The sequence below is a fragment of the Anolis carolinensis genome, chromosome 6, assembly GCF_035594765.1.
Source record: "Anolis carolinensis isolate JA03-04 chromosome 6, rAnoCar3.1.pri, whole genome shotgun sequence".
NCBI lineage: Eukaryota > Metazoa > Chordata > Lepidosauria > Squamata > Dactyloidae > Anolis > Anolis carolinensis.
The window spans coordinates 106,551,342-106,575,907 of NC_085846.1; the positions used below are offsets into that span (position 1 = coordinate 106,551,342).

The following is a 24,566-nucleotide window of genomic DNA, read 5'->3' on the forward strand; positions in this document are numbered from 1 at the left end:
TCACAGAGATTTGATCTGAACAAAATATCTCTAGTTAGATTCAGAACCACAGTGATATAAAACAGTACAGCAATTGCTTATATAGATACACTACAGAAAAGCTGCATAATTCCCATTTCCATCAGGCCTATCTAGCATGTCCGGTGATCAAGAAAGATAAGAGTTTTAGTCCAACATTGTCTGAAAGGCCACATCTTACCAACTCTTTTTGTTCAACTAAAGAACAATACAACTCACAGGCGCTCTTAATTTGAAGAGGCATCTCAAACACTCACTTGCAAATCTTCTGCCAGTCTGGTTTCAGGATATTGGGCACTTCAGAGTTTCTCTTCTGCAGACAACTGCACGAGGATAACAGTGACCAATTTATAAATTGCAGCTTGAAGGATGTAGCAATTCAAATAGAAGGAATAATGCCAGAGATGTTAATGTTGATTTCACACCCTTTTGCTGATCAACCATTAATGTATCTGAATTTGGTATACTAGGTTAAAGGTGATTCAGGTCCAGAGTTCTTATTTAACCTCTCAATGTTCAGTTCTTCTCCCACCCTGGACCTTCCACAGATATATAAACCCCACTTGCCTAGTTTCCAACAGACCTCACAAATCTCTGAGGATGCCTGCCATAGATGTGGGTGAAACATCAGGAGAGAATGCTTCTGGAACATGGCCATACAGCCCGGAAAACTCACAGCAACCAAAAGCCATTCAGGAAGTTTACCCATCTTCACGTCTTAAGCCATTTTGTTCAAGAAAATAATAATGTTTTATAGAAGGGGTAATAGGTTTTTTCTGCTGCTTTTTCACTGGCAGAAAAATGCTACTTTTGGTCTTAGTTTACCTGGGTGGCCATGTTGCAGTCAATAGTACTGTACAATCAAAATGTGTTTTTCCACATTTGATCTAATTGTAGAAATAATAAGAGAGTCCAATGGCAATACACCAAAATAATTTAACACAGATAATGAAATAGTCTCAGAGTAGCATTGGATCAAATCTTCCAGTAGCAGATTGTCTTGAAGACATAAAATAAAAGTCTCCAGCAGCATTTCCCTGTTGCACCTGAGTATGATCAAACTTTCAAAATCAAATCTCAGACAGAGAATGACTAAATAAATTAAAGCTTCAGTCTCTGGCTGCCTCTGGTTTTCCGAATGTCAATAGATAATAAATTAAATATACATTCTGAAACCAGTATTATATTTTAATCTTGATGGGAAAATCAATTGCAATATAGTGTCCAAAGCTAATATTATTTCTTCCAAATGAATCTGACTTTATCCACACCAGCTCAGTCTGGATTATTTCAAGACTCCTTACACAACTCTACAATAATGTGACATGTTGTCAGGGTCTCTGTTTCCAGAATCAAAAGAGAAACTCTTGTTTTGATGTTCAAAGTATGCTAATTGTTGATGTTATTACTTATTAATTACACATTAATATTAAGTGTGCTAGGTATTTTAGACTGCTCTTCCTATGTTGTCAAAGAACGAATTAAAAGCATGTGAGATTTTCATCACCAACCCCTTTTAGAGATATCTCTGTGAGATCTCCTTCCATGAGAATCCTTCTACACTTATATGGAAGCTAAAAGCAGATTCAGTCACTTCCTGGTTCTCTTTCACTCTTCCCATATTTCCTTCCACAGACTTTGTTTTCAATTCAGTACTCTGAAGAAATGACCTAGATATTTGGAGAATCATCTGTGTTGAGTTTTGCACCTCTTTGCCATAATAAATAGGACAACCTTCCTTGTGCCCTGCAGATATTTGTGACTGACAATTGGTGAAGTTGACTGGGGCTACTAAGAGTGATAGTCCAAAACATCAGGATTAGCTTTCCCTGAAATTCAGTGTTGCCAGCATTTTTGCACAAAAATTTTTATCTGGGAAGGTTTTTTTGTGCAAAACTAATTAGTATCAATAGAAGTTTCAGAATCTGCAATAGTACGGTCATTCAAAGATCCATGGAAATGTTCCTTTTCCTCCCATGATTAAAAGAAAACTATAGACATTATTCATCCTTACAGATGGGAACAAACTGGTTTGGTTTAGTGGTTATTTGACTATTACACTATGAGTAACCTAGAAATCTTAATACCTGTTGTACAAAACGTTATGCAACTGTGGAATCCAGAGTAACAACCCTGACTTAGAGGTGGTTTCTATAGGCCTTACAAATGTCTATAAAAATCCAGACTGAATAATGGCATGGGTGGTGTGAAATGTGCTATACATAAAGGGGGGACCGACACGTATATGTGGGCATTGTTTGGGAAAGTTACATTTAAGCACAACTATGGTCATTGTTAAAGCTTCAAAAGCACATATTTTTCACGACTTACCAAAGTAGCTGTTTTTTGGTGTAGTGGAGAGAATTACAGGAGCCAAGCGAATAATGCAGAGTGAATAATTTATCCAGCAGCTGTTGTTGTATTTCCTTGCTTGTAAGGTATTTATAAGCAAAATAAGCAGTTTCATCAATCTGCTATTATCATTCAAGACATTCTGCAACTTCTGTCATTCAACAACTTTTTTGTGTGCTAAAGGTTTAATCACAGTTAAAGTTTGTTGACAGGCAATTCTCTGTGGCCATTGACAACTCTGGGGCTGAAAGAACATCTGCTTCCAAAAATGACTAGCTTTTCCATGGGACCAGCTCCAGGGTTGAAGGGGATATTGGCCCAGTTCTGTCTGGTGGGACCCCTTCTATGTCAGTGGTTTCTGGGCTAGCAACAATAGCAGGTGTCTACAAATTATTGTTTTAATTTCCTTAGTGGAGTCTTCCTGAACAGCAATCAAATAAATTCAAAATGGCAGCTCATAGATATGGTGCAGCATTACCAAGATAGCCATCAGCACTGAGAATCTGTAAGCTCACTACTGAGCTTATAATGGCTTATAAAGTGGAAAAGAGGTATGAATGGATTGATTGATTGATTGATTCAATCAAGGAAGTCACCGATTTGAGCAGGGCTGTTGATAACAAGTATTTATTGGCAATCTCCCCTCCAAGAACTACCCTGCTTAGCTTCCAAGATCAGAGACACTAGATCCTGTTTGATCTTAGAAGCTTTACAGGTTCAGCCCTGGTTAATATTTGAATGGAAGTGATACCAGGTACTGTAGGCTACTTTTATTGTGCAGTACCCCCATAAGTTGAGGCTAACTTGATAGCAAATAACAACCAAAAATAATATCACTTCTCAATTTTGTCTTCTCCATCTTGAGCTTGCCCAACTCCCTCACCCATTCTGAATAGGACCTGGTCTATAGACCCTTTATCATTCTCCACAAGGCATATTCCAGCTTGCCAATGCTCTTCTTGAATAACAGAACCCAGAATGTGATACAGTATTCCTGGTGAGATTTGGCCAAAACAGCACAGAATTGTATTTTTCATAGATGCCCAGGCATGTGTTTCTAGAGAGCTATATGGTGTGACAGGAGGATCTAACATCTTCCAGACTGCAGAGAGCCACCACAAATAATGCTAATTTTCAGGTTGGTTGTGGCAACATCACATTTGGTGGCTGTGACAAATCAAATGAAGGTGCAACATAAAATGTAATCTGTGGGGTTCAGTATACATTCTTCTATCCCAGAAAAATATCCTCTCCTGACTTCATACCACTTCTGAAAAAGCTTTTGCATAAAAGAAGAAATGCTTTATCACAATGGTTCTCACACTGTGCTCCTCCAGATGTTTTGGACTTCAGCACCCACAATTCCTAACAGCTGGTAAGCCTGCTAGGATTTCTGGGAGCTGAAGTCCAAAACACCTGGAGGAGCATAGTTTGAGAACCACTGCTTTATCATAATGGATTCAAGTATTCAATTCAAACTACAGGAAAAGAGATTCCACCTAAATATTAGGAAAAATGTCCTAACCTTAAGAGCTGTTCAGCAGTTGAATAGAATGGCTCAATGTATGGTGGAATCTCTTTCTCTAAAGGTTTTTAAGCAGAGGTTGGATGGCCATCACTTGGGTGTGTTATCCCTACATGACGTAAGGTTAGGCTGGATAGCCCAACTACAATTCAATTATTCTGTCCAGAGTAAGAGTAAGGAAAAATGAACTGCATGCAAAAGAAAAAGAGACAAAAACCATTTTAGTGATAGACTGTCAGGATCCCATCAGTAGGTTTGATCCTGGATTCTACAGCTTTGAAAAACAAGCCAATTGAAAACCTACATATTAATGGAAGTGGAAATCAATTAACACAGCTAGCTCTTTAGCCAGACAATCAGTTCATGTGATACAAGTCAATTTACAATAATCTATCTCTTATTTAACCCCTTTCTACGTCAATTGGGATTTGGTCTTAGCCTCTAACTATCAGATACAAAAATATGAGCCATCCATTATCTAAACTACAGAACAGCCCTTAATGCAGCAGTTCCAGTTTCCAAACCAATAGTAGCCGATTTGTCATATAACTTGAAAAACAGCAGGTGTTCTGGAGAGTACGGACTACCATAAATAACAACTCTTATTGCGTGAAAATTCAGGAGGAAGCTTGGATAATTGTCTGCATGATTCTCTGGCAAAGTAAACAAGAAAAGCTTATGACAAATGCACATGAAACTTACTAAGGTTTGCAATAGCAGCCCAGCTCCATTCCCATATAAGCTGCACTCATTTCAGGGATCTGTGAAGCTCAGCACCCAAGGGAGTGGATGTCGGTTCTTGGCTCCAACAGTGCAAAGCATAAAGGTTTCACGGCCCACTTCTTGCAGAAAAATGTTAGATACAAGCCTCAAAAACTCAAAATAAGCAATGCTCTGAACTTGGGATCTATGATGGTAGAAGACATGAGTATGGCTGAAATACAATGTTAGAAGCATTTTAAATTCCAAGAATAGATCCAGAGAAAATGTCTAACATGGTGGATGACTGTGTTGTGTTTCCTGGCTTGAACTGTAATGCTAATGTGGTTCATTTAGGTCCAGTGAATAATCTCCAAAAAGCTCCCAACGTGTAAATTTTTTTTAAAAAATGCAAACATGTGGTTTCTGGGTCTTAGACTTTGGCTTCCTGAAGTTCTTTCAACCAGTGGTGCCAAGGACTGGACTTGGGGACTACTTCTTGCAGAACAGGTTATACCAGGTTTGGGCAAACTTTGGCCCTCGAGGTGTTTTGGACTTTAACTCCCACAATTCCTAACAGCCATTGTGGGAGCTGAAGTCCAAAACACCTTGAGGGCCAAAGTATGCCTATGCCTGAGTTATACTATTCGGTTGTGGCCCTTTCTCCTCCTTGTCTTTTTGCGCAGTTAGTTCTCAGGATCAGAACTTGGAGTCATTGACCCGTTGATACCCTTGACTATAGCAGATCCATTAAATCAATGGGATTTACCTATATGTTGACTCACAACTCAACTGTTGGTTGAAATAATTTACTCTAGTTGTGATACTAGCCATTATTTTCATGAACTACACTTCCTGCAAAAATCTGGGTCTTAATGTCCAGTTAAAGTTAGCTAAGGGATTCTGAGATTTGTAATCAAAATTAGTAACATTTCCAAGATCTCTTCAGAACTGTAACTCAGCTCATTATTTTAAAACTAGGGTAAACTTCATTGGAATTGTAGAGATGGAAGGATTTAGAAATGAGCCAATTTGATAGCATTTCTGAAACCCAGTAAGGGTGATCTATGAAGAGAGGGGAAGGGATTATATAGAAAATCTAGTTTCTCCTAATATTACTGGAAGCAACTTGAGCGGGAACACAAGATAAGCTAGTTTTGATCAGCACCAAAGAGAGTGCTTGATGCTCCTCATGTCGCAAGCTGAGCCGAACACTGCCTTTATAAGATTTTATTTTTCTCTTTAATGTCATCTAGTGAATGGAAGGCAAGGTTCCTTCAATATCATTTCTGGCATTTCAGTTATTGACAGATGGGAGCCACGTCTATTTAGGTAAGAATTACCTGTACCAAAAACAAAGGATTTCTACCACCCTTGTGCAATAAAAATTGGAGTAATAGCAGTGGACGGAAAAGGCATGTGTTGTTTTGTTCTTAGCTCAGAATAGCTGTTCTTTCCCTCCTGATATTCAAAACAAAGAGAGGGTTGAGAATCGCTCCTATTGATTTTCACAGGAAGATATTAGGAGAGGTCTAAAGATACTTAGAGAAAAATCTATAGACTTAACAGCCCAGTCCACAGTGTGATTTAAGCCAAAGGCCTTGGACCCTAAGCCTGCCCGCTGGATTCAGCAGAGATAATGGGACTTGAATCCACACATTTCAGTTGAACAAAGCTCCACATCCAACTCTCCTTTCATATGTCAATTTTTCCTTAATGATAAAAGTGATCAGAAATGGTAAGTTGTTTAAGCAGGGAACGTGTCCTTGAAAGGAGCATTTTAAAAGTCTTGCACAATTAGAAGATAATGTCAAACAATTCATCATTCGTCTTCCCAACACAAGTCACTTTGATATATTGAGAGCCTAGAATGTAACAGTGCATTTAGCCCGCATAACTGATGCTAATTTTTGAAAGTACTATTATTATAGAGAAAGCAGTAGAATCACAGCTATGTTCTCAAATGCCCAAATAGAGGCCACCTCCTTCAGAAATTAGCATCATCCTTAATATTTGTGTTCCTAAAGAACCATGAAGTGTTCCTTCAACTCTTTCCTATGTTTATTTAGACCTAATAACAGTGGCCACTGCCTGGTAAATGAGGATTGTCAATCAGGTTAGATTACAGATGAATCTTAAGGGTAACGCCTTTGTTCCACATTGCCTTCTTTGGTCCGTGTGTTGCTTTCATATAACCAGATTCAATTGATTATGCCATGGCCACATTGTTTCTAGGTAGAACACCAATCTTCCAATTCAGTAAATTAAGGAAGGCGGATGTTTTCAATTTGATATCAGAAATGATGTAGAGATTGATCACTTTTTTCTAACCAAAAGCAAAACAATTGCTTTCTGGTTATTTTACTTACTTATGTAATGCATTATAAACTGTCTTACACTGTTTTTACTCTTAGTTTTTGTTGTTTTCAGTGCAGTAAGGTCTAAATTAAATTAGATAGGCAGGCATACAGACAGACATATATTTGTTTGTTTGTTTGTTTGTTTACTGTATTTCTATCCCACCCTTTTCACCCCAGGTGACTCAGGCTGGCACACAACAGAAGGCACAATTCGATGCCACATATACATACATATAATAAAACCAACCACATAAATTAAAACCAAATAATTAAAAACGTATCAGTCTTAAGACAAGTTAATTAAAACCACGCAATGCAAAGGCATATTCCAGGAACCATTCCGGTTGTCAATTGCACTGTTCCATAATTACTTATTACTGTTCAAAGGCTTGGTCCGACATCTGTATCTGGTAAGCAATGCTCAGAAATGACCACACACCTATATTCTCTCCCAAATTCATATGCAAACCCCCAAATGAGGGTATGCAAATCTGATGGACTAAAGCAAATGTTTCATAAAACCAATGACTGTTTAAATGGTGGGACTAAATTGTTTGTATATAAATATTACCTTTTATCTTCCATTTGAGTTTTATGTAGGATGAACACATTACTTTAATGACCTGCGTTTAGAGAGGAAGAGAGGGGCAGGCTCACTCTGAAATCCTCAGCAGCCAGATGGCTGCCTTGTCTTCCATGAGATTAAAAGATGTTTCTCATTCGCAGGCCTTGCTTCTGAAGCAAATTAATACAGCCAACTAAATTGCCTGTGGTTTGCGCCTTGGGTGTGTGGTTGTGGGTGTGGATGTGTGTGCATGTGCACACACGTGGAATAATATTTTAAAAGAACTTCTAAAAGCAATTTTTGTCACAGGTTCCATGAGCAGATTGCTCTACAGGTACGGCATGCTGATTTTAAACATTCGGTAATTAATGGAAAGTATTTCGTGTTAATTGACTGCTTCAGGAAAGGGAAGTATAATGGCTCCTTATTAATCACGGGAAGAGACGTACAGCACAGAGGCACCGCAATTATTGCACTAACGGTTGAGAAATGTTAATTAATGAAAAGAACAATGATGTAAGAAATTAGCTACATAATGCTTCCTGCTGGTACAGATTTGCACTTTGAATGCATTTTTTTAAGCATGGCAACCGCTGGATGCTGCCTTAAATAACAAAATCTCTCTAACCTTTTCTGAAATGTCGCATATATTGGCTCATGAAGCACTAAGCTTGCGAAAGGCAAATATTGTGCTAAAGGGTTTGTTAAGGAGTGCTGTTCAAGGATAGGGTCATGCATTATGTATATCTGGGCTAAGCTCTTTGGGAGAAATATCATGCTCTTGGAGTTCCCTTATTTATAGCCCATGAAAATCTGACAAAAGACAAAACTTTAACATGCTTGCTCAAATCTCGTAGAGAGGTAGTAATAGAGGAAAGCATTCCCCATAGAAGGTGCTGCTGCTGGCAAAGGCAAAAGAAAGCTCAAGGGTGAAGTCTCACCTGCAAACATTGATGTGCTGGAAAGGATCAGATAGAAAATCTCATTCTCTGAGATGTCATGAACCCAAGTTGCTTAGGGTCTGAAGGATCAACACCAGCACCAAGAAACTAAGGTCCAATGCAATTGTGAATAAGTCCAGTCAAATAAAAGAAGGAGAATCCATTTTAATAACAAAAGAGTAAGCAATTGTAATTGCTATATTGCCCTGAATGTAATAATCCTGGTGAACTACGCTAGCAGAACTGAGGGTAAGGCCAGGATAATTTATTTATTATTTATTTATTTCCAGCATTTATATCCTGCCCTTCTCACCCGGAGGGACTCAAGGCAGCTTACACAATTGACAACAATTTGATGCCGACAACATAGTTAAAATCATAACAATATATAAATACATTAAGAACAATTAAATACAATATAAATATAAGACATGTTTAAATCTGTTCATCCAAGATCCTCATGTATCCATGTTCCAACTAAAGATGGCCACTGGTTGGCTGAGGAGAAGAGTTCCTTGCATGATTATTAAGGAAATTGAGGTCTGGTAACTTAGTCCTCCACATAGTACACACAGTGCAATGGTAGATAAGTATTAAGTTTGCATTTCTTTGGTTTCAGTGGAAGACTAAGTTGTATGTGTGCATTTACTGTTTGGCAAGTGAAATAAATGGGACTTAAAAGCAGTTGTCCATGGCTAGATCATGCCTACTGACTTCTTCAAAGTTTGTTTTGCTACCATGGGATGACTGTATTCCACCCACTGATTGACGATTTCCATGCAATATTGTACATGTCATGCACCTCAATGGTGGCCTTCTCCATCAGTTTTATGGGGAGACCAGCTCCCTTTGCTTTCCCTTAGCATGTTCCATTCCTTCTGCTCATGGGACTCCATAATTCTCCTTATTTGTCATTTCCTGCCTTGACAAATGCCTCTCTCAATGTTGAATTTCTTTCTCAGGTGGAATGTTCTCGGGTTGCAAGGTGCTCTCCTTAGCTACTTCATCGAGCCGGTGTATTTGCATAGTATTATTGTGGGAAGCCTCTCACACACTGGTCACCTTTCACGGGTAATGAGCCATAGACTAGAAGATGTTGGTCCACTGCCAGCTTCATACCGGCGGAATCAGCTGCTCCTAAGCGGTAAGCACATTATTGCTCACAAACACAAACTCACTCCCAGCCCTTGCTAGTGTCCTGTGTTTCTGCATAAACCTTATAAAATGCCTGTCTTCCTTCTTGTTTTGACTGGACAGTATTGAAGATGACGCATCCCACTTCAGTAAATTAAAACAATTCCTCCTTAATGCTGTATATAACTTTCCATCTAAATGGTTTCAAGTTATTAGAGAAGAGAGACACATGGATTCCCACCCCAGACACAAGACCTTTCCCCACATCCCCCTTCCCATTTTAAAACATTTATAATGCATTGAGGGTACGGTTTATAATGGAGCTCTTCCCACAGAGGAACTTTCTTTCAGTTCTGCCAGGATTCATTAGAGAAACATCAGAAACAATCATTTAAAAAGGTAGGGACCTGTGGTGGTCTTGCAACAAAGTAAACAGCTATTGGAAACAGATTCATGTACATCTAGAAAAGATATTAAATACAAATTTTAAATACAAATTTTAAAATGACACCACAAATGTACCTTTTGAACATGCCCGAAGAAGAATTGAAAAGAAAATAGGGAAGAATTTTGTTTTACGTGACAGTGGCAGCTCGGATAGTATACGCTAGATATTGGAAAACCTCAGAGGTACCTTCCTTAGCAGAACTGGAACAATATATTATAGAGTTGCTGATGATGGACAAAATAACAATGCACTTAAGAGGAGAACCTTTAGAGAACTTTGTTAATGAATGGCAACCAATGATCCAACATTTCAATGTAAAATTAATCTAAAAATGTACATAGAGGAAGCCAATAGACTGAAGGCAAGGAGGAAATGGATATAAATTTGGAACTTATAATATTTTTATATGTACTATACAAATAGAAGCCTGTGACCCCTTATTGAAAATATATTGTCTGAGAAATGATTATGAAAGACTAATAGATGAAAGTATTGCACTGTATGCAACAAACACTTGCAATGTATGTATATTTGAATGAATGAAAATAAATAAACATTATATATATAAAAAAAGGTAGGGAGAAGAAGAAGGTCAGAGATCATCTTCTGGATGCAGGAACTGGAATGCAAAAACACATGGAATAGGAGCTGTCAAATTTGCCCAGTTTGAATCATTTCAGTGATAGGGAGTAAGGGGTGTTTCTATGAGCAGTCCTAACAAACATTGACATTCGTCTCCCAAAATCCTGCTTTATGACCGTGACATGGTACATTTTAAAACTAATATAATCGTTCAAAATACCAACATTTCAAAATATATTCGGGTTTTTTTTCTTTCTGTACTGCTAGTTTTTTATATTTCAGATTTCTGCAATAGAAAATACTGAGACAGGAGAAAAGCCGGTATCCCCAGAGTGCTGTCTCTCTCTTTAATTGTTTCTTCACACTGCTTTTACGTGTCTCTTCCCCCATGTAAATGCAAGTTAGGAAGGCAATAACCGGTCATCTTTTGCTGAGTTCTCTAAGCTTCACAAATAAGTTCCCCACATTGCAATGCATTTGAATGAAGAGTTTGGGGCGTAATTGAAAAACAGAAGGAAAAGGGGAGCAATGAGCTTTGTTGAATTCTTCTGCCTTAAATAAAAGCTTTGTGATGCAAGAGACACCCCAGCAAAGCCTGCTCTCCCACCTCCCAGCAGTACAAGGGCACAATTGCAATGGGAGAATTCCATTGTGTTGCCAACACAGCGCAAGAATCACTTCAAAGGAGCCTCCTGCTTTCCTCCCTTCACTCCATCCCTCCATCTCTCTTTCTCAGTCAGAGATCTGAATTCCAAGAGGTTTCTCTACTGCCAGCACAGTAAATCGGTGCCTTTCTTCTCCTCCAGAGCAGCAAGATGGAAGGGAGGGAAAAACCCCAGTATTCCCAGAAGGTTTTTTCCTCCAGTGTTTTCCTTTTTTTTAATGGAGTGGGCAGGAACTGCACTTGCTGGTATGATAAATCTGAAAATTGATTATTTTGAGAGAAAAGGCAAAAAAGAACAACATGTGATAAGGAATGACAAACAGAACTATGTGATAACACTACAGGACTAAAGGTAAAGGTAAAGGTTTCCCCTGACGTTAAGTCCAGTCGTGACCGACTCTGGGGGTTGCTGCTCATCTCCATTTCTAAGCCGAAGAGCTGGCGTTGTCCGTAGACACCTCCAAGGTCACATGGCCGGCATGACTGCATGGAGCGCCACCTATTGATCTACTCACATTGGCATGTTTTCGAACTGCTAGGTTGGCAGAAGCTGGAGCAACAGCGAGCGCTCACTCCGCTCCCGGGATTTGAACCTGGGACCTTTCGGTCTGCAAGTTCAGCAGCTCAGTGCTTTAACACACTTCACCACAATAATATGACACCCCCCCACACACACACACACAAACAAAAGTATAAGGTCCACAGTCTCAGTTGATCTCCCACCTCACAATAGGAATTGGTTGACCATCATTCTCACCAGAATGCACTTGCTTTATTTGTACACATAATTATTTCCTATCAATGAATGTATGATGTATTTAATAGTGCATTTGCAGGTACAGGTTGAGTACCTGTTATTTGAAATGTTTGGGACTAGTAGAGTTTTTGATTTTTTGATTTTGCTTAATATTTGCACATATTGTATGTCATTAGATATCTTGGAGACGGGATACAAATCTAAACACAAAATTCATTTATGTTTCATATACACTGTATATGATTAGCCTGAAAACCCAAAGGAATCTAAAACATTGTTCTTAAGGTAATGTACCTTTGCCATTCTCATAATGAGTGGAATATTGTGGAATATTTTGTCCTGTTCAGATATCTAATATTATAGAATAAGCTATCTCTATAGTTAGTCATTCCTGCCAACCTAGCAGTTCGAAAAGATGCAAATGTGAGTAGATCAATAGATACCACTCCGGCGGGAAGGTAACGGAGCTCCATGCAGTCATGACCTTGGAGGTGTCTATGGACAACGCTGGCTCTTCAGCTTAGAAATGGAGATGAGCACCAACCCCCAGAGTCGGACACGACTGGACTTAATGTCAAGAGAAACCTTTACCTTTACCTATAATTAGTCATCTCCCTCTGTAATTCAGTTCATGTTAACCTTGCCAGACAACCACAGTGTGTTGACGTGGTTAAATTTGCTTAGTCTTTATAGGGGAACTGATAGTGCACATGGTTCATCATACAGCACTGTCTGAATATATGAACTGGACCTTTACAAAGGTCTTAATAAACTTTAAAAAATGGCTTGCACCATTAAACATAGTTAAACACACCTTTCACTGACCAGAAAAGGATGTGCAGTTGGAAGCAATCATTATCCAATAGAGTAATCATTCGATTAAGCTTGGCAGTTGTATATGTATATCACCTCTCATCCAGAGACCTTAAAGCACTTCATAAGCGTTAAAACCAAACTAGAGCTTCGGTTCATAAAGTTTACTTAAGAACAGATTTAAACCTATTCCCCATTCAGCGATGTGCTTTAAGCACATCCACTTTCAGGACTAGCCATAGGTATTGGGAAAGAGTGGTGCTGAATGAAATAGGAAGCCATTGAGGAAAGGTGTGAATTTTCCAGAGGTGGCATCTTTATCCACCTAGCATAGGGATATGGTCCTTTTGCTTGGGAGGTTTAGAGTACAACTAGGTATGGTTATCTAAAGTCAGATCAAGGCTGAGACTGAAAATGGTCCACAGCCTTCCTATTTGGAGTTCTCCCCCTTTCCCATGTCAGAGAAGTATTGTATTGTGTGTGTTCTCTGCTCTCTCTTCAGACAACTAATTCCTTCTGGCAGGAGCTGTGGAACAAACAGTGCTGTGCAGTCACGATATGGGAAATGCATTGAGACTGGAACATGATAGGGAGGGATTGAAAACGCAATACTGGGCTGTCTACAGTTGTACCTTTCCCAGACCTGCCAACTGAGATTGTGTTCTGACTGTAGAAGCTGGATATTAAACCTGATCCTTTACTTGCAAAGCATGTAATCTACCACTGAATTATGGTCCTGACAACATTTGTATCTAGTTCAAAAGCTTTTTGAATGTCTTGTGCTATGCAGGTATTCTCGTGGTATTCAGTTATTTCAATATTTTGTGACATTGGACACGTTTACAACCTATTGAACGGGGCCCTATTCCAGTTTATGTAATCCTCCTGCCAGGACATGTACGTACTGTTATGTCAGAAACTCCTATTTATTACATCTGAAGTTCTTAAACATTAAGAAACATTAACAATAAGAAGCAACACTCTGAAAACAGAGGAGTTCCAGACATGAATCAACCAGAGGCAAAGGATGCCTCCAGGCAGGAAGAAGCCAGGAGATGAAGCTATTCAATGCTAATTTAGGTGATCAACTACAACATTCACACTGGCCTCCAACTGACAAGAGTTCTTCTCTCACCCTGGACTTTCCACAGATATTTATAAACCTTCCTTGCTTAGTTTCTCCATATCTCACAACCTCTGAGGATGCCTGCCATAGATGTGGGCAAAACATCAGGAGAGAATACTTCTGGAACATGGCCATACAGCCCGAAAAACATACAACAACCCTGTGATCCCGGCCATGAAAGCCTTCGACAACACATTCCCAGGAATGTTATCAATTTGATCATCATGACAATTTAAAAACTGGACAGTGGAGCACAATGTTATGGATCTTACCTCCTTCTGGATAATAAGTCTAAGATTGTAGTCTACATTTGGTTCCAATGGAACTACTTTAACAGACTTAGTTAAAAATTTCCACCTCTTTTAGATGTGCAGTTTCACTCCTTGGACATCAATATGAAAACCACAGGACTTGACAAAAAATAAAGGAGAATTTAAATACTCTAAAGTTTTAAGAGACAGACATGCTCATGTTTACCTCTGTTGCCTCGTGACATTGGTCAAATTTGGTGGCAAGGGCCCAGGTTATTTAGGAATGAAGTAGATTACATATAGAGAGAATAAAAATTGTATTTTATGGTTTGTAAGGAGGACGTGGGTGTCCCAGGCCTGGGAATACTAACTTGCCCAACTAGAGTCATACACCGAGGACATAAAATGATGTTGACATGGGTCTTGAATATCCTGCAAGACTTCATAAATTCAAGATGAATGTTTCTCTTCTGGAGAGGAATTAGTAAATTTAGTTAACAACACAGAGTGTTGTATACTAGGCTATGCTAATGCCTCCAAATTTTTCATGTCTCTGTTCTACTGAAAAGGGGATTATTTGAAAAACAGAGGATCAGGTTCCTGCAATGTCTCCTCACAACATATAAGGATGCCATTGCTTAATCACCAGATGTTTTTACTGACACATAAATTTTAGCCTCCATGAATTTGTGACTTGTTATTTTCCATCAGAAATAATTATCTGTTACTAGTAAGTATCTTGGGATCTGTATGTAAATTGCTTTTATTTTCTGGGTTCATTGGCGATGCATGTATGCAAAGCTGTTAATTTGACTGAATGTTTTCCTTTCCTCTGGTCATTAGGTTTGCCGCATCTGTGTTTGTTCTATTACCTGTGGCTTTATCCCAGGCAAGACTTATCTGAGCATATGCTGTCATATTTTGGCACTGCATCCATTAAGCTTTGGGTGATAGCTTGACAGAGACTGGCGCATTAGTGTCAAGTCATACATTCAGATCTGTTTGCAACAGGCTCGAGATGGAAGGATTTAAATAGCACGACAGTGTCGGCAGCATACACATTTATATTACATATCTTCAGTAGTACTTCAAAAAAAGATACGAACTGATCAGTTATCTTGGCAAAAGAATCGGAGTTGCTATTAACGTGACATAAATGTGATTGCAGACCCTGCATGAGATGATAACTCAATTATATTTTCATCCAAACTCATCTGTATACAGTCGTTTAGGGTAGTGGCACTTAGCCAGACAAATGGATGTGACTTATGACAGGAAGCCAAGAAATGCTAGGGGTCCTTAACAGGCATCCCTCCTGCAATTTATTTGACTCGGTCATTTCCACTTTATGATCTAAATGAGGGCACTGGATGTGGCATTTTCAGCACCTCTAATCAACTGGATCCACATCTAGGTCTGGCCTATCATATTAATTAATAGTATGATCATCTGTATTTCTAGATAATGCTAGATTTCAACTGCCATGATTTGATGTCATTGGCTACCCTGTGACTGATAGACGTTCTGGTGCTACATTTGCCCACACCTGATCTATACTGTATTGTAGGGATGATGGGCCTAACACTAACTGTTTGACTTTGGGATGTGGATTAAAAAGTGCTCATTGGAGTATTCTTGCTCTTCTTGGGTTGTTTTAAGAGCATTTTCTCTATGTTGTTGTTGTTGCTTATAAGTTGCCTTAAAGTAAAAAAGTGTAAGTAAAATTAACTACTGCAACAACACAAGTTTGTTGTGGGCGGGCGGAACTACAGAAGCTGTGAAGCTCAGAGTGGGTGGTTATATTGTTGTTATTTGCTGTCAAGTCAACCTTGATGTATGGTGACTGTATGACTGATTGACAAGCATCTGGGTGACTATTCTATGAATAGAAAGATAAGCCTTTGGTCTTATCCAGCAGGTCCCTTCTTAAGTTCTTATGAAAATTGTTTATTTATTTATTTATGGGTGGGAAAAATATTTTTTCCAAGTAAAATAAAAGCATCATTTCAGTTTTCCCAGGAAATGGGTGCTATTGAACCTTAATGCTGTGATGTTTTGATTCCCCTCTGACAGGAGTGAGCAATGCAGAGATACGGCCAACGGGGAAATCACCCAGTTTCAGTGTGAATTGGATAGTGGGCACCTCAGACCTGGAGCTTATTAATGCAACAACAGGGAAAAGAAACTGTGGGAGTTCTTCGCGACTTTGCAAGCACATGTTTTACACTCGATGGGCAAAGCTTTATGGGAAGGTAAGGGTGAGTGGCACTGGGAAAGACAAAGCTATATAAGCTGTTATCATACACATTTGCAATGCCGGTCACAAATGTTTCTGAGCAAGCTCATATCTTCTGTTTAGAGGCATTCCTTATAGCCAGTCTTGTACTCTGTCATGGATACCAGCATTCAAAACCAGTACTGTATTTCAAAGTGTTACTTATATGGGCTACAATCCCAAGCATCCTTCAGCTTACATGGTGACCATACTGGCTAGTGCAGGCATAAGCAAACTTCAGCCCTCTGGGTGTTTTGGACTTCAACTCCCACCATTCCTAACAGTCAGTAAATTGACTGGGATTTCTGGGAGTTGAAGTCCAAAACACCCGTAGAGCCGAAGTTTGTCCATGCCTGGGCTAGGGGTTTCTAAGAGTTTTTCTCTAACAAAATCAACTTTTTTAGTTCTGTTCAAACCACATGGGCTAGCTAGGAAGTCTCTAGGCCAGTGGTTCCCAACCTTTGGTCCTCCAGTTGTTTTGGACTTCAACTCCCAGAAATGCCAGCCAGCTTACAGCTGTTAGGAACTGTGGGAGCTGAAGTCCAAAACACCTGGAGGACCAAAAGTTGGGAACCACTGCTCTAGGCTATGAGTGTTTTAAACATCCAAGGTAGCTCAACAGTTTCTCAAGTAAGATCCATGACCTCCAAAAGGCTAAGAACTACTGGGCTGTATTTTAGGTCTAGTTCTTGATGGATTTTGAAATACAAATGACTCTGAAGTCATGTTGCTTGAGGTCGTCCTGGGACACCATTGTATAATATTTGAAAAACTTTGCTAATCAGCTTCACATATGTAGTTCTTCACAAAAATAATTTTATGTGAGGTAGCATAAACATGTCAATACAAAAGGCACAGAGACCAGATCATTTTGGTGTCTTACATATGCATATGTTTCTCTATGGAATGAGATGGATGTTTCTTTCTAATGCACAACATCTACCTTGAAATGAAGGGCATGGAAGTGGAATTGTGCACGTGGAACCACTTTGGTTGCACATGCTCATCCTCACCCATCATGTATCCATCTTCTCTATTTAAATTGGCAGTAGTATTCCCTCAACGGTGCATTCAGTTGCATATTAAAGTATGCATGCAGTTGGTCGTGCATTCAGTTATGAAATTGGTTGCACATTTGGTTGCATACTTGGGTGTACATTGAGTTGCTATGTCACATAACACAATCATGGAGAGATTTAACTGTGTGTGTAACACTGCATGCCAGATGTAAAATGTTGGCTACTGATTGCATCCAATCTAAATAGAACATTCTTTTCCAGACTCCCACAAGTAGCGCTAGAGAAAGTAACAGGAGCAAAGGTCATAGCTCTGACCATTCACATGCAATGTAACAACGGCTTTATCATGCATATATGGCTGGTGGAAAATGTCATGGGAGATACATCCCACTGAAGATGCCAGCACATTTGCTTGTAAGTGCTAGGTCGGACTTTTGCCTGCTGTGTACGGCATCCCCCAGACTTCTGCTTGCTATCCAGAAACGTCAAAGGCATTGACGTCTTGGCTTGGTTGTGCTGTGTCTTTGGCAGGTCAAGGGAAGAGGTCATTGATTTAATCCTCCAGCAAAACACAAAAGTTCTTTCTCCCGAGGTGCCCGGGGTGATTATTGGACTGCAGATGCACGTCTTTGTCTTTTAAGCTGGTTTCTGACAGGCAGCTCAGGGGTTTATTTCAGAACATACACATGCTGTTCTCCCATTCAACAAGACAACTTCTCAGTTAGACATGCTGGCAAAGCCCAGATGCTCGATTATTGCCCTCTCTTTTGCATGTTTCCCAGGATCCTTTATGAATAAGAGATTGGGATGGAGCAAAGAGATGGATTCTGTTTGTGCTTTCTCTCAAAGCATTCACTTGCCTGTTTAACATCTTGAATAACTTCAATTCTTTTGCTAGATTCCAATGCATCCTTTGTCTTCTACTGGCTACCGTGGAGCCTAATTTATTTACTTACATACTAAATCACCTATCATTTTAGAATTCCTCAGTGGCTTCTTTACAAAACATAATAAAGCAATATTAAAGCATGGGGTGAATAAGCCATCTGATAAAAGGTAATCAGCGGTCACATTAACCAAAGCAGCAGAAATGAGGAAAGGATAATCAGAGCTATTTATTTACCAGGCCATGGCTCTGTGGAAACTAGGCACAACAGAAACCAAATTCAGCTTTGAAATAAAGAGAAATTCTACACTGAGGCATCCCAGAACCTACTGTCAGCATAGATTGGCTTTATCTATAAGCTCCATTTGCACAAAGAATAGAAGTATAGGTTTTGAAAATCCAATATCAGTATAAGAGGCTTACCAGAAAATAAAACTTGGAAGGCAAGGATTTGGCTTTGCCAACTTGAGAGAGAAAGATGTAAATCACAATATATTAATAGCTTCGCATACCAGTCCAGCAAGAAATGCACAGAAATAAGCTTCCACATATCTCAGCTTAGCTGAGAGAGGAATCATGGGTGCAGACATGTGCTACGTGCAAGTTCCTCTCAAGTGTCAAGAGCACAATCCAAGTAGTAAGAGATTTGTCTGCCCAGACCCAGAACAACCATTAACAATAGTAGGAGTCGTCTTTTTGTAGCCAAACAGAAGTAGATGAATTCAGTTCTTCACACTGCTCTAAAAACTGACCAGTGCTGCTATAAACCATGTATTTATTTGTTGGACTGCTTTTCTGCATCCCTGAGCATTAGCCCTATCCAACAAAATTTGGAGGGCTACATGATCACCAGTGTTTATATTAGTGCCTTGGCTTTAAGCATTAATTTTTGTTATTTAAAGAATTGTTCAAGCCCCAAAATTGATTAGCAGTGCCTGAATTGCAGGTATAATGACAAAGAATCAACAGACCAACACAAGTGCTCTGGGACCATAGCAAGAGGGATGAAGCAAACTGTGTTTTTTCCAAAGTTTGGAAGGTTTTGAAAATATGCACATGGACAGAAAAAGGCTGAGATCATATAATACACTGTCTCTCATTTCTCAACACCTCCCTAGATTCAACGTTTACCTGCTGCAGCTTCTTGCATGACCATTCATTGGCTTGTGGAGAGTGTAGAAATCATAGAGGCATTCTGCTGTGTTCTCATATTCAAGACAAAGACAAATGACTTCATCTGCTGAAGTCCATTTGAGTCGTTTGGTAGCCAAATGCTTCCCCCATTCTTCTTTCTCTCCACCAGCCACTGAATGATCATAGAATAGGAGCTGCAGCAGCCAACAGTATGTTGGACTAACAACTTCATCATACTCACCAAATTCATCGTCCTTGGATGCTTCCAGCCTGTTTTGGGGATGGAGCCCTAACACACAATATCGTGTGACTTTCAACAGAAGCTCCACTCACAACCAGGTTGGAAGTGTCCTTGGATGACGTTTCCCATGTGTCATGGGGAACGTGTCAACAAGACGGAGCTGCGTGCAAGGCAATGGATTTACCCCGCTGCCCCTCTCTTTCCTCTGCAAAGCCAGGCAAAGCAGGACACTTCTCCTGGCCTTTGTGATAAGGTTGTTAAACTAACATGTGTCGCTAACAGGATGCCAGTCATATGAAGTCTGGAGAAACTGTTGACATTTAAGCGAAGCGTCAATACATTTCATATTGCATTAGATTCCACAACAGCACACCATCCCAACCTTCTTCCAAGAGATGTACAATTTATTTTCATTTGCTGTATTGGTTCGCCAAAATACCTTTGCATTCAGAACAAATTTCCTGTACAGTGGAAACTATATCGTCAATTTTCTCTTTGCACAATACCATTACTAAAATTAGAATCAAATGCATAATTTTTGTGGATAATATTCCTGTGGATTATAAAATGCAGGTGTAACCATTTTGTCTGGCTGTAGAAAAACCTGCTGTTCTGCTCTTCTTTCATTCACATTTTGGGTTTTCCCTTTATCTCTTCCCCACCCCCCTCCACACATCTCTCTTGCAGCTGAGCACACGGATACTAAGCCATGGAGATGTGCCATCAGTGTACAGTGAGGCCAAGTTGGTGGCACATACGTACCAGTCCGTCAAGCAGCAGCTGTTCAAAGCATTTCAGAAAGCCGGCCTGGGCACTTGGGTGAAAAAACCCCCAGAGCAAGATCAGTTCCTACTAACTGTGTGAATCATCCATCACCTCTGTGACATGACCCCATCAAATTGACTGGAGAGAGAAGGGCAGGTACGCAGCAGGAGCCGAGAGCGTGACGGATGCAGTCTGAGACTTACCTCCCGGAGAAGTATCTCTACTCAGTTTGGAATCCTGTAATGGAAAATGCGTTAAGTACAAGATGTGTTCTGATTAATGCACTGAACTTGACTTTAGGAAACCGCTTTTCCATGCCCATCCCTTCTCAAGGATGTATAAGCCCAGGTTACAAAAATGACCTTCACTGTTTGTTCCTTGTTTGTAGCACATTATACATTGCTGTAATTATTCAGGTGACATTTGTCATTTGGGCAACAGCAGGTCCTACTTCTGGCTAAAAACAGAAAATGGGTGGGGAAGCCCCACTTGTATTTCCCTTCATTGTTGTGCAATAATTATCATTGGTGGGTGAGGCATTTTTCTGGGTAGTAAAGACATGCAGGCACTTTTGGAATCAGTGTGCTTCAAAATCTAAAAGCTCAGCTCTGTGTGTTTAAAAGGTTGCAGGCTATAGTCCTATGATTACACTAGAAAGCACTTGTGGCAAATAGGAACATTCTGAAGTATAAGCTGCTGCCCACATATCTACGAGTTTTTAGGCTCTTACTACTAAGCAGAGTATTTTAAAAATCAGCAAATAAAATGTCAGTTGTACCAAGCACTGGTAAGATATAGTTCCAGGATTGATTGTTGTACATGGTGGCTATCTACAGTCTCATCCACTGTTGAGCTACCACAATCTGAAACTTGGGAAACAAAGAACAGGGGACAGTTGTAAACCTCACCAAACAGAAGACCAAAATAAATCAATAAAAGCACACAGCATCACTGAAAGTTACAAACTTACAAAGCACCTATTGCACAACATAAGGCACCAGATCCATTGCACAAAAATCCTATCTTTGTCTTCTGACCTTTGGGCATGCTCAGTATTAAGGCCACTGGAGTGTAGTCAACTATAACAGTAAATGAATAACCTATTTGCACCAAAAAGAGACAGTGATGGCTTCATTCTTTCTTAGGACCCAGACATACAGAAGACATTTGCAGTTCTGGAAAGGAAAGAGAAAGACAGCGGGTAGATATTTTTAAGAGGACACAGATTAGGTGGATCTTATTGCACGCAAGCAGATTTTGAAAATACATATAGTAGAAGTCCTGAACTACAGCATACTAAATAGTTCAATAATATCCCATTGTGTACAACCAAACACTAGATTAAAAGGATACTGAACAGACTTCTATTCAGGAAGCTGCCGCTGCCGTAAGAAGACTTTCTTTCAAGTAGTAAAGCCATTCAACATCGCCATTACAATTCTCATTTAACTATTGAGTTTGTGCTGGTCATTGCAAAAATTGAAACTGCTGAAATCTGAAGGGAGAATATACTCTGTAGGTCCAGAAATCTCTACTGGGTGAGCAATGGGCAGTGAGTAAGAATATAGTGAATTATTAGAAAACAATCCTTTTTCTTTACTGTTTGAGTAGATGGAAACAACTCCAACGCCTCTCCAGTACCAAGCATGAAGCAAGGAAATTTACCAGCCTTTTTCCTTGACTTCCAGGAGGGAAATAATCAACTATTCATTGACCTCTCATCAGGTTTGAGTAGCACGTGAGCCAGAATCTTGTTGGGGCACAAGCTTTTATGAAAAGCATGATGCAAGACATTACATTTGCTCAAAGTTGGCATAAGAGTACCCCCTGGCACAGACATCTGTTCCACAAAAGCACACACATAGCCTTTCCTCTCCCTTTCGACTTAGTGATTGAGGAAGTATTCAACTATTGCCCAAGGCATTCATCGAACAATTGGTTGTGCAACCACGGGATCTGGTGCAACTCCACTGACATATATTTACACTATACTAAAAGCTAGAGATCTGGGCCTTAGAACCGGCAAGATAAATTTAGTTACACCAGAATGAGTGATCTGCACATTCTTTCTCTCTCCTGCATGTTCCTTGCTTCCAAAATTCAGCTTCCTAGTGATCTCTGCTTGCCCAGATCCCAGTTTTTTTTTTCAAGCAAAGCTGTTCTTGCCTCTATAAAAGCGTGTAGCCAATGCCCACTAAAATTTAACAAACCAGACAAAGAAGGTGGGTGGATTTCCCTGTATCAGAGGAAGGGATCACACAGCTGTGACCATTGTTCCAGATGCACAATAATATATGCAAAATAAATATGCAGTGTCCTGTTAAGAACTGGAATTGAAGCATCCCTGTGGATCCATTCTTGTGGAGCACAGCTGCTTGTGAATCACGCCTTCCTGGGAGACATCCACAGCCTCCCAATTCCCATGGTAGCGCTGACTGACGGATGAATGTGCAGCTCTTTCTCCACGTGACTACATCCATGGGGCAGTTGGAGTGCACCATCTGGAGCTCTTTTCTAACATGTGAAACAGCCCTGGACTATTCCCATCGGTCAAGAAATACAGCGTGGAGAGTTTTTGTAATGAGCTCTTCGATTGTTCACGCAAATGAAAATTGCCACTTAGGATCCCCAAAGAGAAAATTTATGAAACTCTAAGCAATTTAGAATTAACCTCTACCCAAACTTTTGTCTAGCTTTGTTCAGAACTTTGAAAACCTCCTTGTTGGAGGGGACTACAACTCTCAGTATCCCACCGAATGGCATGGCCAATGGCTAAGGCAGTTGGGCCATCTGTATGTTGTAGCCTCCAAAAAGGAACTTCTTCAAGTTCTCATTTCACTTTGTTTTTCAAATGACAGGATTTGCGGGTATAGAACTACTGTTTTCTTTTTAAACTTGTAGTTTGAATGAAATGTGTATATATTATCATGCTGCTCCTGATGTGTGATCCATCTCGGTGTTTCTGGTTAGAGCTGTTCAACTGAGTTACTTTTCAAACACAAGCACACACACAAAGACCCTCGTCCCCTCACTACACACTCACTGCCTCTCCCATAGAAGCTCCCTTTCTTGCCAGTAAAGTTAGACGCTCTTATATAAGGTTTGGAGAGCCATATTCAGTAAATACATTTGTTTATTAATGCCCACACAATAGTAATAGTTACAGTATTTTGATGATTTTTTTTATTTTTTAGATTAAACTGCAAGATGTATCTATACTATAATGTCTTGTACAAAAGAAATTATTGTGATAAAACTAGAATTTTTAAATTAGAATGAAAAGTTCCCCTTTACTGAAATGTTTCCAATAAACAATACATTCCATTATTAACTACCAAAAAACGTTCCTTAGACTAGAAATAGTAAAAGACCTGAATTTGCTTCAACAAGTTAGGAATGGCAAATGTTTTAGGGTAGCACGAGTTTAATTTCTAAAATGAGCTATGCCAGGTCTTACGTCTTCAGAGGGTCACATGAATCATTCCATTCCTTATTCCAAGATGTGGAATTTGGGTGTCATGGGGAGAGAATGGTTTGGGCAGAATCTGGAGAAATAAGATGCCATTAAACATTGTTGAACTGAATGAAATCTCACTATTTAACTTCTGCCTTATGCAGTCCAATCCTATGCATGTTTAGTTGGAAGTAATTGCCACTGACTTCATTGGTGTTTACTCCAAAGTAAAGGCACACAGGGTTGCAGCCTAAATCCCACTGATTTCAAGGGCATCATAAAGAGACAGTCTACATGTTTTTAAATGTTACATGGTTCCAAATGCATGTAGATGGTCACATGTTTGATTGTTCCTTCACCTTCCCACTTAAAAACAAAACAATTCCCTGCACATTCTCAGAATATTCAAATTGTTCATCTACTGGATTTTCATTTATTTTACCGGAGAAGCATTCACTCCCATCATGATGATATGTTCCAGTCCAAAGCAGGTCTTGAACATATAGACCATCTCTGGAAGATCCAGTCTGGCAGATCCTTTGATCAGACAATTCTGT

General features: G+C 39.6%; 1 protein-coding gene across 2 annotated transcripts in view; it reads left to right on the forward strand.

Moving 5' to 3' along the window:
• adarb2 (adenosine deaminase RNA specific B2 (inactive)) overlaps positions 1 to 23,925 on the forward strand; it is a 396,595-nt gene extending 372,670 nt beyond the window's left edge. For both annotated transcript variants that reach the window (XM_062984187.1, XM_008112320.3), the window contains 3 exons: positions 9,423 to 9,604; positions 16,309 to 16,487; positions 20,478 to 23,925. In XM_062984187.1, coding sequence (XP_062840257.1) covers positions 9,423 to 9,604; positions 16,309 to 16,487; positions 20,478 to 20,654 — 538 coding nt within the window. In that variant the 3' untranslated portion in view covers positions 20,655 to 23,925. The remainder of the gene's footprint in view (positions 1 to 9,422; positions 9,605 to 16,308; positions 16,488 to 20,477) is intronic.
• The last annotated feature ends 641 nt before the right edge of the window (positions 23,926 to 24,566 follow it).